This window comes from Magallana gigas, chromosome 1 (assembly GCF_963853765.1).
Source record: "Magallana gigas chromosome 1, xbMagGiga1.1, whole genome shotgun sequence".
NCBI classification, from domain to species: Eukaryota; Metazoa; Mollusca; class Bivalvia; order Ostreida; family Ostreidae; genus Magallana; species Magallana gigas.
The window spans coordinates 50,893,646-50,910,117 of record NC_088853.1 but is presented as its reverse complement, the minus strand read 5'-3'; the positions used below and the strand labels follow the sequence as shown (position 1 = coordinate 50,910,117).

The window sequence follows — 16,472 nt, the reverse complement described above, 5'->3', positions numbered from 1 at the left end:
ATTGGAGAAGTTTTGCTATTGATGAAGCAGATAAAATATTATGAAGTGAAAAAAATTGTCACCCTTGTTATTCGATCCAACTACTGCCCTATACTCATAGTTTTGTAAAAGGCACACATGACCGCAAACATTAGCCTATTTTAAAATTAAATGATATTTTAAGAATTCCAATTTGATGTTAAATTTTCTTGCAGCAGACATTTGATTTGCTGTCAGCAAAAGCCTCCAAGGTCTCCAAATTCTATGTTAAGCATAACCACAGTCGACTTTCGATCTTTATTACACATTTTTTCTATACTAAACATACACAATGTAAAGAGTTACAAGGCAGCATCAGAGAAAATCTATTTACAAAAGTGTTGCAATGCTTAATGTAACAGTAATGTAACAACTATGAATACTATTACATTTTGTTTTAGAGGATAAGGAAAATTGTTTCATGGAGTTCAAGGCAATATGTAACAAAAAATTAACAATTTCAAGTGTATTAATCAACTTTCAACATTTTCTTTTTAAAAAAAATGAATATTATTTGTCTGACAGGTTATATGTATGTAATAATGTAATAAAAAAAATCAAATGTTACATTCTGCATGGAATTCAATATCTACATAAATGAAATAATAACATGTAATCAAAATACACTGTAACATGTAATCATAAATATATAGAGGTATTTCAGTCCCAGACATACGAACTAGGGGACAATCCTGAACAAAAATGTACCGCATGAATTTGTAACAATTTGTATTGACAACATATTTGTAATCATTCCTCGAGACAGTGGGAGATATAAACATGTTTCATGACATTGATGTATGAAAAACACTTCTCATGACAGAGAATGCAATTGCAATTCATTTTGGTTTAACATAGAACAACCCTTATATTCCCTTGACTAGGAATACTTGCAACAATCTGCTACAAAACTTGCACAGTACATGTAAACAGACACAGACATTTTAGAAATAGAGAAATGTACAGAATGTGATCAATGTAATCTAACTTATTTCATTACGCCGACATAATTCTTTTCTGTAACCCCTTTTGTAATAAACAAGATTACAATTCTGTGTAATAATAACTTGACACAAGATAAAAAATGACATTACTTACAAAGTTACACAACATTTCACTGCTTTCTGCAACATTGTAATAATATGTAATAAACGATGTAATGTAATTATTTACATTACAAATCAATGTACAATAACTTAATGTTCGACTCCTATTACATGTTTTTTTAATGTAATTTTTAGGATTGGGATTCTACACATGCCTTAACTTTTACTTACAATGCTGAGTAGGATTGAAGACACATAACCTCACTTTTATATTACAACATAATAATCTTTTGTATACACTTTTCTTATTTACAAATGTACTATTGAAATCACTACAATATATCATTATATTAATAAATCTCAATAAAAATATCTTTTTTCAACAATGAAACCATAATGCAAGTTGCCATGTTGATACAAATCTTTTGTAAAAAAAAAAAAAAAAAATCAAGGACAAGATCTTCAACTTCACGTTATTCCAAATGCATCAACTTAATTCTTTCCATTGATTTTCTTAAAAAATAATAATGCAAAACAGGTGTTAAAATAGAGATGCTCTTTGAGATCTTCTGAAATGTTCGTATTAAATGCGAGTCAACAGTCCTTCATTAAATGCAACCCTTGTCATAGATCCATAAATTCGCTTTGACCAAATACATGTATCTTGCCCAGTTGTGTTTTTTAGCAAGTGGCTACTCCAAAAATACTCTTCAACAAGTGGAGGTTGTGTTTTAGCAAGTTGCCCCTCCTACACTCTTTAACTGGTGGCCGCCTCTTTGGGTATCTCAGCTGGTTCCCCTGCCTCGCTCTTTGTCTCATACTCGTACTCGACGTGGTACTTGTTGTAGGAGAAGTAGGGCGTGGAGTCCTGGTCGCCACGTGGCTCTTTGGTGGTAGTACATGCCACCACATCCTCGCCGTGACCCATTAGCCAGTCCTCACAGTTGGCCCGCTGGTCCTCGCTCAGGTTCTCCTCACGCCAGCCCTCGATCCACGACGAGAACTTGTCATGGAGCTTCAGTGAGACTCTCTTGTGGGACTGTAAGCAAGAGTCATTCAATCATCATCATCATAAATAAGAAACTTGTGAAATTAAAAGTAAGAGTTAATTAAATACATCAGTCATTTATTATCATAAATATGAGAACTTAGTGTGTGGCTTCAAAACCTCTCTTAATAAGTCTTAAAGCACAAGTCATATATTCTTTTTTTTTATCTCCAATTCACCAGATGATAAATGATTTAACTTTTGTCATTCTTAAAATTTATAGAAAAAAACTTTTTAGCAAAGGTCAAAAATATTAAAATATAGTTTCAAAATATCATGTTTCAGACAGGTAAATTATTTTCAATTTGTAAAGCAGAATAATTCTATTTCATATTTGAACTGAAGGTTTTCCCAAGATCTTTTCAATATGGCAATAAAATATCCTGTAAATTAATTTTGGTGGTATGTGACCAACTGCATCATTGCCTGATAATAAAAACATTCATTTTTGGGCTTATGACACAATAACAGTGAAAAAATCAGCTACAATTCCAGGGTGTACAATTATAATCTGTTATAACCACAGTTTGATTATTGTTAGAGAAACAAAATCACATCATTTTATCATAAAATTCATAAAGTCCAAGTGTGTATTTTTAAATCTTATCATCATTCAATAATCCTATAAATCCTTAATGTTCCTACAAGAGTTTAACAGTTTGACACCCAAAACATCGTCGTTCATTCTAACTCATTCCCCTCTCCCCCCACAATTCAATGAAACCCCCTTCCCATTTCCACACACCCTACCTCTCTGGCTTTGGTGAGAGCTGTTCTCTTGTACAGGTAGTATTCGCTGTTGACCACGTAGACGATTTTGAATGAGTTGACGTTGAATTTACATTCTGTATTATCCAGGATGTCCATCTCCTCCGTCGATTGTTTGGGAGAGCCCAGGATTTCCTCTGTCTCCGTGTCCGACCGGGATTTTTGGTTCTTCTGGTGACGTCGCCACTGTCGGACATTCCTTCAAAAAGAGAACAAAATTAATGCAAGTAATATCAGATAGAGTTTCATATCAAACCTGTATAAAATAATCTGCAAGCACATTTGCTGATATTGTGAAGAAGATGTCAGAGAGATTCATGACAGGTTTGGTAGCTCTTATCATAAACCAGAGTCAAATGGTTTACCTGAGTACAACAGGTGAGATATTCAAAGAATGACAGAAAAGACAGACATCAACAAAGGTCAGTACAGATGAGAAATTAAGAAGACAGGTTTACAGATCTCAACTGAGCAATGGGACAAGGTTTGTGGTTCTTACCTGAGTAAGACGACAGGATTTGTGTTTCTTACCTGGTTAAGAAAACGGGGTTTGCGGTTCTTACCTGGGTAAGAAGACAGGTTTGCGGTTGAGGTGTTCCTTCAGGTCGTCGGAGACGGTGTCATCCTTGGAGACGTACTTCTCCACGTACTCGGACCAGCGCTCCACCTCTATCGGGTCGTCCGACTGCTCATGCTCAGTGTCCATCAGTTCAAAGGTCAACCTGCACTCCTTCTTGAACTGAAAATAATGTTTATCATTCTTACAGTATATAGAAAATAGCATACTATGGTATATTGGAAATCGAACTGAAAATAATGTTTAATACTCTCATACGGAAAAAATAAAGAGAAATCAATACCCTCAGAACCATGCAAACATTTGAATTTTATTTACTCTTTAACAATTCCCTACATAAAAGACTTATCCCTCAATTATACAATTTCAATACTATCTATAAGATAACACAATGTGCTTGATTAAAAATCACAGAGTTCCCAAAATGTTAATTTGCCCTTTCTTAACACTCGGTGCCTTGTTTTATTTTCCTCCAACAGCTTGTCAATAAATTATGAACATGTTGCAATTCTTGATTGAATGTTATTTACATGTAGGTTAGACTTACAATGACGATTCTGAAGCAGTTCTCCTCACTGAGACTCTGTTCGGCCCTCTTGTGGTAGGCAGTTTCCTTGACGGTCCGCTGGTGTACGGTGGCAACCCGCCCCCCGGTGGCCCCGTTCTTCCTCTCCTCCTGGTGCAGCGCGGTGATCCTCAGACACACCTCGTCCTGCACAATGTGCTGCATCTGTCAGGGCAAAACAAAATGTCTTTATTGTGGCAAAACGTCTTAATTGTACGAGGACAAAACAAAATGACTTTATTGTTTCAGGACCAAAAAAAATATATCTTCATTGTGATGGGGCAAAACCAAAATTTCTTTGTTGTTTCTGGGCAAATAACTTCTATTAAACAAGGTAACATGGCAGTGAAGGCTCAGCACAGAAAAGTAAATCTTTATGATCATCCCATCTTTATTTCTTTTTAATTTTCTTTTTTTATTACTGTGGTTTCATCAATATTCGTTGAATACCAATTTTCGTGGATTTCATTGTTTAGTTGATCCACGAAATTTAATGTTCATTGAAGTGTAATTTCTATCAACAATTTCTATTGATAAGGGTCATTGGCCACAAATTTACGTATCCTTGAAACTGTGATTTTCACTTTATCCACGAAAATTGATACCCTTGAATATTAATGAAACCACAGTATTTTTATTATTAAATTGTACAATACATCCTCAGCCCTAGAAGTAAGTTACAATACAGTAAATGAGCTGGCGTACCTGTCTGACCAGGTTCTGTACGAGTTTTTCCATGGTGAAGGCGATGTAGGCGTGGATGCCGTACATCTCACGCAGCTGGTCCTCGTACTGCGTGGACTCCAGGTTACCGTCCAGTAAACTCTTCACCATCTCCAGGAAGTACGGGTAGTACTCCTCCGGCTCTATCTCACCTGTAACCATCATAACATCGTAAACTACAGTCACAAAGTTACAATCTACAACCACCTCTATCTCACCTGTAACCGTCATAACGTCGTAAACTACAGTCACAAAGTTACAAACTACAACCACCTCTATCTCACCTTTAACCATCCGAAACTACGGTACAATAATGCATGTACTTAATCAAGAATAATCAAGGGTGTTAGGGAATTTACTCCAAATATGTTAGCACTGCTGGAAAATTGTTTTACAAGTTTTCAAGTCTGATCAGGCATGATATTATAGTTAAATAACATCTATCTTTAAAAACATTCGTTTAAATTTTGGCAGTCAAAGGTAACATTATGGTTCAAACTTGTTTCATTTTGTTAACGCTTTTTCTTTTTTGTGTTTTCACTTGTTTTGTTGTTTTTCAATAAATTGGGAGATAATACAAATTACATTTTAAAAGTTCGAAATATTTCCTGTATATCATCAATCATCGAGAGCCCTAAATGAACAATTTAACACTACGATGGTCTTACTTGGAGCTTTGAGGCGTAGAGCGATGGCGGTCGACTCCTTCCTGTCCTTGCGGCACTGCGCCTCCTCCGCGGCGATTTTGACGGAGTAGGTGTAGATCTTGTACAGGCGCTCGCAAAGGATCTGGTGCAGGCGGAAGAACAGGTACCAGTTGTTGTTGACAAAGAACAGGGAGTAGATGTCGTCCTGTCAAACAACATAGCTAGGTTAACAAGGGCCATACTCTCACAAAACAAACATCACAAAGTGAAGCATCCCTTAACAAAGGGCCATCAAGCAATCAGGGTTGTCTCTAAAAATTGATGTAGAAGGGAGAAATAAAAAAGTAGAAGGGGATCTAGAGGTCTAGCTTATAGCTAGATTATGTTTGAAATTGAAAAATAGCCGGGTAATTACGTCACTTTAGGCATGCAAATTCCACCCTCCCGGGTCTTAGAGACAACCCTGTACAATGGAGCTTTCTTACACAAGAAAGCAACACAGAGTGGAGCATCCCTTTACAAATGACACTGCATAAGGACCCCCCCCCCTTTTTATTTTTAAACGTAACAGGATTTTTTAAAATAACAAATGCACACAACTTCTTAGTTACATGTAGCATATTTCTGATTTCTGATTTCAGTTATCATTACTTATGTTCGAAAAATGACAGATAGGGATAGGTGGGGTGGGGGTGTCAACAAAAAATAGTCAATCACACCAAACAAATACTGAACTCACATCCTCCATATCCCCATCGTTGGTGTTTTCGTCCTGGCTGCCGTTAATGATGGCAGAGTCTGCCGATTTACTCTCCTCGTCTTCCTGTTTGATTTCCGTCGTCTCCATCTTCTCCTCTTTGATTTTCAGGGTGCCTGCTTCACTGTCCTTCCCATTTTTCCCTGAACTTGACGATCTGTCCCTCTCCGACTCTCTCTTTTCTTCTGATTTTGTTGTTTCCTTGTCAACTGCTTCATCTGTTTCCATGTCATCTGAAATTAAAGTGGGATGAATTTTTTGAGCATTTTAAAACTAAAATGCAGTTTCACATAGATTTCATAAAGTGTTCATAGAAATTTCATAAAGGATCCAATATCTATGATACACAATGTCATACATGTAGTTTCCAATTAACATCCAAAGATGTGAATATTGTGTTATGCATTGTATGAATAAACAAATCTATTAAATACAACAGGAGAATATTGTTAATTTTACACAAGAAAATATGATTTTAGGAAGTTATCTCCCCTAACCTTCATCTTCATCGTCGCTCATTTCCTGCCGAGGTGAAAAGAACAGGTCAGGAATCAGTTGCCGTAGTAACAGCTTGATCTTGTGTTTGTCGTCTTTGTGGATAGCTACAAAAACATCAACAGTTTTTTCTTAATACTTGAGAAAACTCTCTGAAGATAAATAAAAACCTCAATCCCCAGGAGCACTTTCTGAGGAACAAAACACTTTTTTCTACCTTCTCCTCTTTCCTTAACCTGACAATTATCTGGATTTTATAAATCAGTTATTATTCCTCATTAAATCATTTCCTAGAATAATTTCATGAAATATCATTTATCTAAACAAAGGCAACTGGAAAGATGCATTCAAATAAAGGCTGTTGTTTTGCCTGACACACAAATGTATTTTCTAAATTTTTAACAAACCACTTAAAAATGTACATTAAATGTAACTTTAAAGACCATACTCTCAACCCCTCCCCTATCAATGAATTCCCCAAACCCCCTACCCCCCACTCACCGGCCTGTCGCTTCATGTGGTGCAGTATGAGGGAGGAGGCGTCCTCTATGACTGACCGATCCTTGTACACGTAACTTAGGTGAGGGTTGAAGGCTTCCGCGGTCTCCGTGTCCTGTTCAGACCTCTGTCACAGAAAAAACACACTCATGTAAGATTTAATAAAGTAATGTTTAACTGCAATACTTTCTATTCTTACTTATAATTACACAAACATTCTAAATGTATATTGGTCCATAGTTTACAACCCACTCACATTTAAACATTTAAGAATTGGGAATGTCAACATGACATGCTATAAGAAAGTACATCAAACAAGATGGCGGACGAATCCAACAATTGTGTGGGCTATAGACTATGCATGGGGGCTGTAGATTCAATGCTATAGACTGACTGATCTGTGTGGGCTGTAGAATCAATGATTTGCGTGCGCAGAGACTGACCTCGTCGTAGATGGTCTCGATCTCGTTGAGGAGTGCCTTGGATCGGATGGCCTTTATGTCGTTCTGTTTGAAGTTGATGCCCTGGTGGTCCAGTGACTTCAGATAGTACTTCTCGTTCTGCTCGCGCCAGTACTTGTTGAAGTCCCGCTGGGCCTCGCGCCACTCCTCCTCCTTGGCCTTTAACCTGTTTGTCAAAAGTCCTTCCTTATAAAACTTACTATATTATATTACTTAAGATTTTTTGCCAATTTATTCTTCAAAACATTGCACTCTTATTCATTCATTATATTCATTAGCCTATTTTGTTCTGAATTAATTCAATGGTCTTTCTTAATCAAGATAAAATTCCTCTAGATACATGTAAATTTGTACATGTAAATATTATCACTTCTCAAAAATAATGATAAGAGTAATGTTGTCTGGTCCTCTCCTCTTTAGAATTGTCTTCCTATGAAGCTGTTCCTTTCATCAGCAGTTACAACTGTACTAACTTCATTCTACTGAAATAATTATCTTTCAATAAAATAATCATGTTACTTAAATTATCCCCCCCTTACCTCCTCAGTACTAATGGTACTGCCACCACTGGATTCTTCTTCAGTCCGTCGATAATGTCCGGGGCTTTGTCGCCGTATATCCTACAATAAACCACGGACTCGTCAGGAACTGGGGACTGTTTTACTCTTACTTTCAACCATCATACAACACATTTTATGCTTAACGTTTTACTTTAAAGTTACCACAAATACAGCAAAATTTAACGTTCAGAGGAAAAATCAAGTGATTTGGTATTTTTCAAATTTTTTTTTATAGGAGAATAAAATTATCATGTGTACACTTTAATTCTCACTCTGTTAATTATAATTAATGCCAGTATTCTAAACAAGATTAAACTGTCATAAGCAAAATAATTTTCACCTCTGTCAATCTTTATAAATTCTGCTCCAGGTAAAGTAAGCATCCTATCCACAGTAAAATCGTATTAAATATTCTCTAGCTTGATCCTATACATGCCATTACCAAGTACTGACCCTACCCCCCCCCCCCCCCCCCATCTAGTTACGACTCTGACTGACCTTTGTATGGCCTTCCTTTGCAGGACGTCGGATGACCCCCCTAGGGCGTTGTCCAGCCGGAACTTGGCAGCCTCCTCTGAAGACATGCGGCCCATTTTCTTCTGCACAGCCTCCAAGCAACGAATGGTGGCCAGATTTGTTTCTATGACAACGTCAAGCTACAACAAAAGGTCAGATCCATCATTGCTTTCATCTCAATTCAGGAAGAATAATTTTTTGCAATTTTCACTTTACAAACCAAACATTATTCGACAGGAGTTATTTCTGAAGAAAAGAATTTTTTCAAGTCATCAAATATGTGTAGAACTACTGTAAAAGTATTATATTTGGCGCGTTCGATATTTGGCGGAAAACATTTTTTGTACAAGATGGCGTGGATTTGAATTAGCGTATTCTTGAATGTGCCTATTCTTTTACATGTATGTATGTCATTAAGCGATGTTCTTGATTTAGCGGAAGCCGCATTCGCCAAAAACGCTAAATAGAATACACAGCCAAATGTAATATGTTTACAGTAATTTTTGTAAAATCTTAGGCAATATGATATTTTGGGGGCTGGAAAAAGGGGTAGGGGACTAATAGAAGTAAGGCAGGAAAATGGCCTAACTGAGCTTTACTGATAACTCACCTCGAACCGCTCGTCTTCACATCGGTAGATGTGCTCCTCGTACTGTGTTTTCCGCGATGTGACAAAGGTAGAGTCTTCTGACCAGGAGGGGAAGGACACCCAGGTATCGTTTAGTACCTACAGAAATACAGTAAAACATGTTCAATACCTACAGAATAACAGGTGCAAAAGGGTTAAATATCTACAGAAATAAAGATGTGAAAGTATTTTATTACCTACTGTATTTTTTTTAACCAATATTAACCTTTCAGAGACATACCATTTGTAAATATGCAGAGTAATAACAAGAGAGAAAAGATTGTCTATGTGAGAAGCTCTGGTTTGAACATTGAGGTTGAGGGATTTGTTTTTAGGCTATATACTTAATGCAAGTCGCATGAGAAGTGTGTATTGTAGGGGCAAACTGATGTGAAATCTTTGACAACTGAGGGAAGGAATAACTGTTTCAACACATTGCTTAGAAAAAACTGTAAATTGAAAACTTGGGCTTGAAGAGGAGTATGAACTTGACTTAGGGGGTTGGGATGGTTGGGAAACCTTACTCACCTCCCTACACAGGGGACTGCGGCCTGAACACTTGGGCTGGGGGTAGGACTTTGGCAGTGCTCTGTAACTCGCTCCATAGCGCTTGCAGGTAGCATAATCTAAAAAGAAAAAAGGGAAACATCCAATTGAAATATCATCCAAAATATGACTCCAATTTCATTACAGCTGTTTGTTTTGGTCAGTGGTTGTGATGTTGCCATGGTACTGACCTATTTCCATGGCCAGCTCCCCGCTGACCCTCTCCTTGCCGAGCGCCCCCTGGGGGACCGCCTCGGTGGTGCCTCCTGACTCTTTGTACCCCAGGAAATCTTTGAACCACTTGTACAACTCGGGGGACCGCCTGTTGAGGGAAGATCAATTAATAATTTTAATACACACTAGTTTGTGTATGCAAACATAAACATATCTATTTTAATGATTTCATTCTTATTGTTTATTTAAAACTATCAGAATTTAGAGGTCTTGATAGTTCTGGCCATTTTTAGACTTTGTCTTCTTTCAATAAAGATAACAGCAAAGCAGCCAAATTTAAAAGCTTAAATATGTGAACTTTTCCTTTACTGAATGATAGTTTATAGCTTTCACAAATCATATCTTAAAATTTATGGCCAATCTGATGGTTGGCTTCACATTACGACCAATGTCACCACAGAAAAATGAAAATGATTCTACTTTCAATCTTCTTTAACACCAGGAATTAAACTTATAACCAGGAACTTACTGTAAGAATGTCTGGACCAGCTGAACCAGTTCAGTACGGGAAATGACTTCCTGGTTGAAGAGAACCAGACAACGCAGGAAGTTCTCGTATACCTCTGGGTGCTTAAGGAACTTCCTCACCTGAAACATCAGGAAAAATCATCAGATTGGCACTAATCCAACATCAAACATTAACAAATTCAAAAGATCATCAAGATTTTGCTTTAGTCAACCACCAAAATGAATTACATCAAGTCAGCTGTAATTCTCTTTTCAGAATTCTTTTTTCTCTGGTAACAAATTCATTATCTACACACGAATGACTCGAGCTCCGAGCACTTACTTTGTCAAAGAAGGCAAACTCGTTCAGAGTTCCGTACCGCCCAGCCTCGGCCAATGAGATGTCTTTCAAAGTTCCTGTTCTCTGTTTCTGAAAAAAAAATCTCTCCCCATAACATCTTCTTTTCTAAATCCTATTCACATTAACACACTCTGTATATAAAATGTACATAAAAAAAAATTAATCCTTATTGTGCATTCAACTCACTTGACCGCTCATCTGTGACCCTTTAACTCTGCTCACCTTCTGGGGTGGTTGGGGCCCACCAGAGGGGCGTCTGTGCTGGTTCCCGCTCTTGCCCATCTGGCTCTTGTTGCCCAGGGAGGGCTTTTTGACAGTGGATGAGTGGTCATTCCTGACCCCCAGGGAACTGTCACCCTGCAACATGTTCAGCTGGAAAAAGAAAATCAATCATAATGAAATAGAGATTACACAAAGAGAACTATCACCGTGCAACATGTTCAGTTGGAAAAAGATAGGAAGAAAGAAATGTAAGGACGATACACAGATTACCTACGGCATTCATTTTTATCTATATATATATATACTGTAAATTCCTACTTAAAAGCGAGGAAATAATATCCGCTTAAAATTGCGAGAGGCACATATTGCGGATTTTAAAAAATCTCACTTTTACGTAAACTATAAGAGTTATAAAAAATTCTGTGTTCATGATTTAATATTCTAGCAATTTGACGAAAACCATTTGAATCGCAGTGCTAGGTACAAGAATAAAATAAGGAATCTTCAGTACACAGATAACTTACATATCCGCCATAGGCTGATCCGTTGGCGTCGGGCAGGAACTGTCCAAACTCGGCCAGTAGGTCCTCCTGGTTCTGGAACAGCTTGGCCACTTGGGAGTAGACCTCCGCCTCCGTCAGTGGCTTACACGCAGGGGAGACAATCCCCTACAATGGAGCACACAATTAATTTAGAGGGGAGGGCGTCACACTGCCACTTATAAATGGGTGTGCAGGGATTCGGAGAGGCTTATATTCTCTCCTTAATATCAAAGTAAACAACGAATTTAGAATTGATGGCACCATAAATTTCAGGGGGTGTTAGGGAGAGAGAGTGGGGCCTCTGATCTCCCCTACAATAAAGTACACTACGATTTAAAACTGACTGCAAAACACTGCTATTCATTAGGGGGATTTGGGGAAGGGGTGGGGATTGTGCGCTATATATTGTATGGACCTACCTCCTTCAGGTTGCGCTGTTCCTTCTGATAGGTGTGCAGTATCTCCAGAAACGCCTTGTAGATCTCTGGCTGACCCTGGAACCGATTCTGTCAAACAAAAGCAAATATATTGAAGTTCAAAATGAAGACAAGGGTCAAAACGTTCGATAACAATAAGTACAGCCATGGTTATAATTAGGTCTTTGAAAGAGATCACTGTTTATTGAAAGAAAAAAAAAGTAATCTATATCCCATTTGATGTTAAAACTCATTTTTTTTTTCAATCCACCCAATTTATAATTCATAGCAATCTAAGAGTTTGAAAACTGAAAACATAATCAATGATTTTTTTTGCTGAGACCCATTAACACCCCCAGCAGTTCAAGAGTTTGAGTGACCTGTATTGACCCCCACCTTGATCTTGTTGACATAGTTGATGGCGTGGTTGAACTCCACCGGTTGACCAGCCTGTGGCTGCTGAGGCTGGGGCTGGTGGCTCTGGGGGGTAGTTCCCCCTATCTGATCGGCCGCGGCCCCGCGGTGGGGGGACTGGTGATAAGAGTGGTGGGAGGAGCCGTGAGTGGGCGGGGTCGCCATGTGGGCAGGGGGAGGTGTCGTCTTCGGCTGCATGGAGAACATGTCCAACTTGTGTCCCGGCATTGGCTGAAATGAAAACATCATAAAATAAAATAATGATATTCAGATAAATTACTGTGTTAATTTCTAAGTGACATGTTTTATTTGTGGGTGGCTGGCTTAGAAAAAATCAACAAAAATGAATCTCAAAGTGTGTGGAGTGGTTTTGCATCTGTGGTAGGGAGTGTGTATAAAAAGGGCATTTTTGTTTATGTACATGCAAGGGGCAGGGAAGGTTGGACAATATAAATCTACTTGCAGTATTTTTTTTTTTTTGCACCTGGTGTTTGTTGGGGTTATTTTTTTTTGGGGGGGGGGGGGGGGGGGGGGAAGACGTTAGAACTGTACTGACCGTAGCAGAGGGCAGCATTACGGGGGCATTGGTAGGGATACACAAGGTCTGCTGCCCGGGCTGGTGTACGCTGATCTCATTGGCCTGGACCTCGATCTTGTAGCCCGGGGGCAGGAACGTGTTGAAGCCCACAATCAGGTCTGGGTGTCCTTTGAACAGGTTGGACACTCGATTAATCACTCCAGGGGTGTCGATTCTGTAAACAACAACAACAACTTGTGAAACTTTATATGATTCCTAAGGACATCAATTAACTGGTTTTTATTACTATTGTTTATGACCTAAAACAAATAAACTAATCTCTGATTCTCTCACTTTAGACTAGAACAAAAAGACATGTTTCTTGTTCTCCCTGCCCACATGAGGCTTGAGCAGATAAAATGGTATCTGGTACTGTAGAGAAGATGTTTGCCTTTACATTCCAAGTAAACTGGTACCCACTACTTACATCTGATACTTTACAAAGTAAACTGGTCCCTGATACTTACGTTTGAGACTTGAACTCCTTCATGATGTCCAGGAAGTCGTTGTAGACCTGTGGCTGGTTCCCGAACTGTAGCTTGACCTGGTCCAGGTAGGACAGCGCGTCCTCGACCTTTAACCTCTGGAACTGCTGCTGCTGTCCCTGGGACGCTGCTGAGTGGGCCTGTAAAAGTCAGCCAATTGTTAAATTATGTGTGTGAAAAAGAGAGAGGAGAGAGAGAGAGAGGGAGAGAGAGAGAGAGAGAGAGTTTCAATGGACTCCAAAAAAGCAAAAACAAAACCAAAAAGAGAAAAAAAATAAGCAAGCAAAAGATTAGAAAAAGCCAGGGAGAACATCTAATGCAGAGGGATATTTTGATAAAAATATTTTGATAAAAATGTTTTTTGATACAGAATAATTAGGATGTTTTGTTGGAGGGCTTGGATGGCAGCTTTACTGTACGAGTGGGTGGGTTGGAGGGGGGGGGGGGGGACAGCAAGTACCTGAGGGGGAGGTCCCTGGGCATGGGCCTGCTGGATGGGGGGCTGGGAGCCACCCTGCCCTGCTGGGGCTCCATGGTGACCCGGTAAAGTTGGGTTTGGCTGGTGATGCATCCCGGATGAATGAACATGCGACTGTGTAGTCCTGAAAGAACAACATATGACCAAACTTTAAAATTTGTCTTTGTTCAACTCATTCAAATAGTTTGGAAATATTTTTTCTTAAAGTTTTTTGAATATCAAATTGAAAAATAGATCTTCAAACAACTGAATTAAAAAAAAAACAAAGCTGAGATTATTAATAAAAATATCTTCAAGGTAAACAATCGATTTATTTATTTATTATTAAACGTAGTCCAAATGAAATTATGATGCAAGTTTGTTTCAACGTCAGAATATATATATTTATCTTACTCTCATCATAGCAATAAAATGTAAACCCGAATTCTCGTAAAATAATACATACTGAATTAAGTTCATGCAGAAGTGATACAATGAATTTTCTTTAAAAAGTACAAGTTGTTGATTTTTTTTTTAGAAGTGACTCAATGTGCTACCTACGGAAAATTGTGCATGGGAAACTGAATCTGGGAGAGATTTTCAGCTGCTGTGCTGCCTGCAATGTCAAAGCGCTGAGCTGAAGGGGCAATAACTCTGGGATACTGACTCTCCCCTTGGGGAACGCGTCTGGGCTGCTATGAAGAAAACAAGTTTTCAAATATAAATTGATAAACTTTTTTTTCTCATGAAACCAATTTTGTAGAGAGCAAGTGCTATAGAATTACAAATTTACCGTATTCATCAGCCGCCCAGATTTTCACAGCTGTAGTCTGGTGAAGACTCTGAAACCAACAACATAAAAACTTATCACAATGCATTAAATTACACATGTGTACAATATGTATAAAATATATAAAATAACATGCTTACAAAATAACAAATGTGTGACAAACATTGATAATCCATGTCTTGATCACAAAAAAAAATTAAAAAATTAACTTAAACTGGCTTTGACATTCTGTTTCAAATTATGCATTTAAAGCTCGCTATCCTGCCACCCCCTTTCTTTTTAACGTTAGACTACTCCGTTGTACACAAAATAGTCGCCATTATTCCCGCTGAATTTGACTTCAACATGTTTATCAAATTCCATACTTACATCTTAACTTACACATAAAATCCCTAAGCATTTGTGTTTCTTGATATAAAACAAGCTTTAAAAAGTAGGAACAGTCTATCATTATTTGATACAAAGGTAAAATTTGGATGAAGAAGAACCCGGGAGTTCAAAAACAAGACATTCGGAACACGGTACAGAGGTGTTCCGATTTTTCGTCAAGATTTAGCTTCGATTTGGACTGGTAAAGCAAAGAAACATGCTTATTTACACGAATTTCCTATTTCAGAAAGTCTATCTACCTGTACGCACAATCGAACAGACATCAAAATACAGATCAGAGTTGTTGGGCGATGAACGGTCTAGGACCAAGCAGACAGCCGAATGGACGAGTCCATTTTTTATATCGAAGACCTACTGTAAGAATTTACTAATGTCCTCGATAAATCATAGGTTTCATGACAAGATGTAGCGTAACTTTGTTTCCTTATGTTGCTCTGAATCTGCATGTTATATTTTGAGAAAGAAAATGTCCCGAACTTCGACATTGAAAGAGAAATTCCGATCTACTGTTTGGCAACAAGACGACCTACGTTGGTTAGAATCAACAAATATTTGTCTAGAAAACCCCATCTATTCTATGTCAGAAAAGCATCACAGACGTAAAATAATGAGTACCTACTGATTAATAGAACATGATGAATTAAAACTAAGAAGCCTACCTTTGTTTCTACCACCGATGATTGCGATTTTTGTCGGATTGTTTTATTGGGATTCCCTTCCGAATATCAATACAAACTATTCTATTTTTGTAGGAATATGACGTCAGAGAGGTTTTCCGTTTTTATCCAATGGTTTTTATCGTTACAAAACTTTGAATGGCACGCGGGTTCTTTCGGAATGATCTCGTGCTTTGTCTATGTCTTCCCGAATTTCGGTAATAATAGACGATATATTCCGAGTAACAAACTTCCGTTTAAAATGAAAGAGGCGGATCTATGTATAGACATATGCCTTTTTTTTTTTATCTAAATGATAAAACTGCTATTTTGCTATAGAATATGTCAGTGGAAGGGTTTGACACAAGAGAGATAAATTCGTATTGCAGTTTGAACGTAAATGATCGAGCCTAATTAAGCCTTATGATAAAAATTCTCAAAGTAGATAAAAGTGAAAGTAGATATATAAATCATCATGTCCGAATCGATACCAACACCGTCTTCATCAGGTAAAAGATTATAAATAAACTTTGTTTTATTTTAGATAAAAATCAACTTTTTTTTTTTTACTAAGCCTAATTCATCATTAGTCAGAGTCATTAAATGCATTTCCCGTGAATATGTTTCC

The 16,472-nt window shown here is 37.9% G+C and overlaps 2 protein-coding genes across 8 annotated transcripts in view; one reads left to right on the top strand and one right to left on the bottom strand.

Moving 5' to 3' along the window:
• Window positions 1–262: 262 nt before the first annotated feature.
• Window positions 263–15,983, bottom strand: LOC105335199 (paired amphipathic helix protein Sin3a). Of its 7 annotated transcripts, none has more exons than XM_011438993.4 (27): window positions 15,848–15,983; window positions 14,802–14,850; window positions 14,570–14,703; window positions 14,012–14,153; window positions 13,534–13,691; window positions 13,046–13,241; window positions 12,472–12,720; window positions 12,079–12,165; window positions 11,642–11,785; window positions 11,082–11,267; window positions 10,878–10,964; window positions 10,557–10,675; window positions 10,045–10,175; window positions 9,836–9,933; window positions 9,290–9,406; window positions 8,662–8,819; window positions 8,143–8,223; window positions 7,586–7,769; window positions 7,146–7,269; window positions 6,647–6,751; window positions 6,132–6,382; window positions 5,414–5,597; window positions 4,728–4,897; window positions 4,005–4,187; window positions 3,444–3,619; window positions 2,863–3,079; window positions 263–2,103 (listed from the first exon to the last, which is right to left on the bottom strand). In XM_011438993.4, exons 2-27 carry the CDS (start codon window positions 14,808–14,810, stop codon window positions 1,822–1,824), a joined length of 3,972 nt encoding a protein of 1,323 aa, XP_011437295.3. In that variant the 5' UTR covers window positions 14,811–14,850; window positions 15,848–15,983; the 3' UTR covers window positions 263–1,821. The 7 variants fall into 7 exon arrangements, with proteins under 7 accessions (XP_011437295.3, XP_011437300.3, XP_011437299.3 ...); XM_011438998.4 differs by having other exon boundaries at window positions 11,118–11,267; XM_011438997.4 differs by having other exon boundaries at window positions 11,642–11,761.
• A 107-nt stretch (window positions 15,984–16,090) lies between these two features.
• LOC105335201 (DNA repair protein complementing XP-A cells homolog) overlaps window positions 16,091–16,472 on the top strand; it is a 4,859-nt gene continuing 4,477 nt past the window's right edge. Inside the window, exon 1 of the mRNA XM_011439001.4 lies at window positions 16,091–16,353. Coding sequence (XP_011437303.3) covers window positions 16,320–16,353 — 34 coding nt within the window. The 5' untranslated portion in view covers window positions 16,091–16,319. The remainder of the gene's footprint in view (window positions 16,354–16,472) is intronic.

What these genes read in the sequence shown, in the direction of transcription:
- LOC105335199 (XM_011438993.4), bottom strand. An exon ending in TAATGCTGCCCTCTGCTACG is followed by an intron (nt 12,721 to 13,045) that starts GTCAGTACAGTT and finishes TTTTCATTTCAG; the next exon opens with CCAATGCCGGGACACAAGTT. An exon ending in GGAGCTGGCCATGGAAATAG is followed by an intron (nt 9,934 to 10,044) that starts GTCAGTACCATG and finishes TTTTCTTTTTAG; the next exon opens with ATTATGCTACCTGCAAGCGC.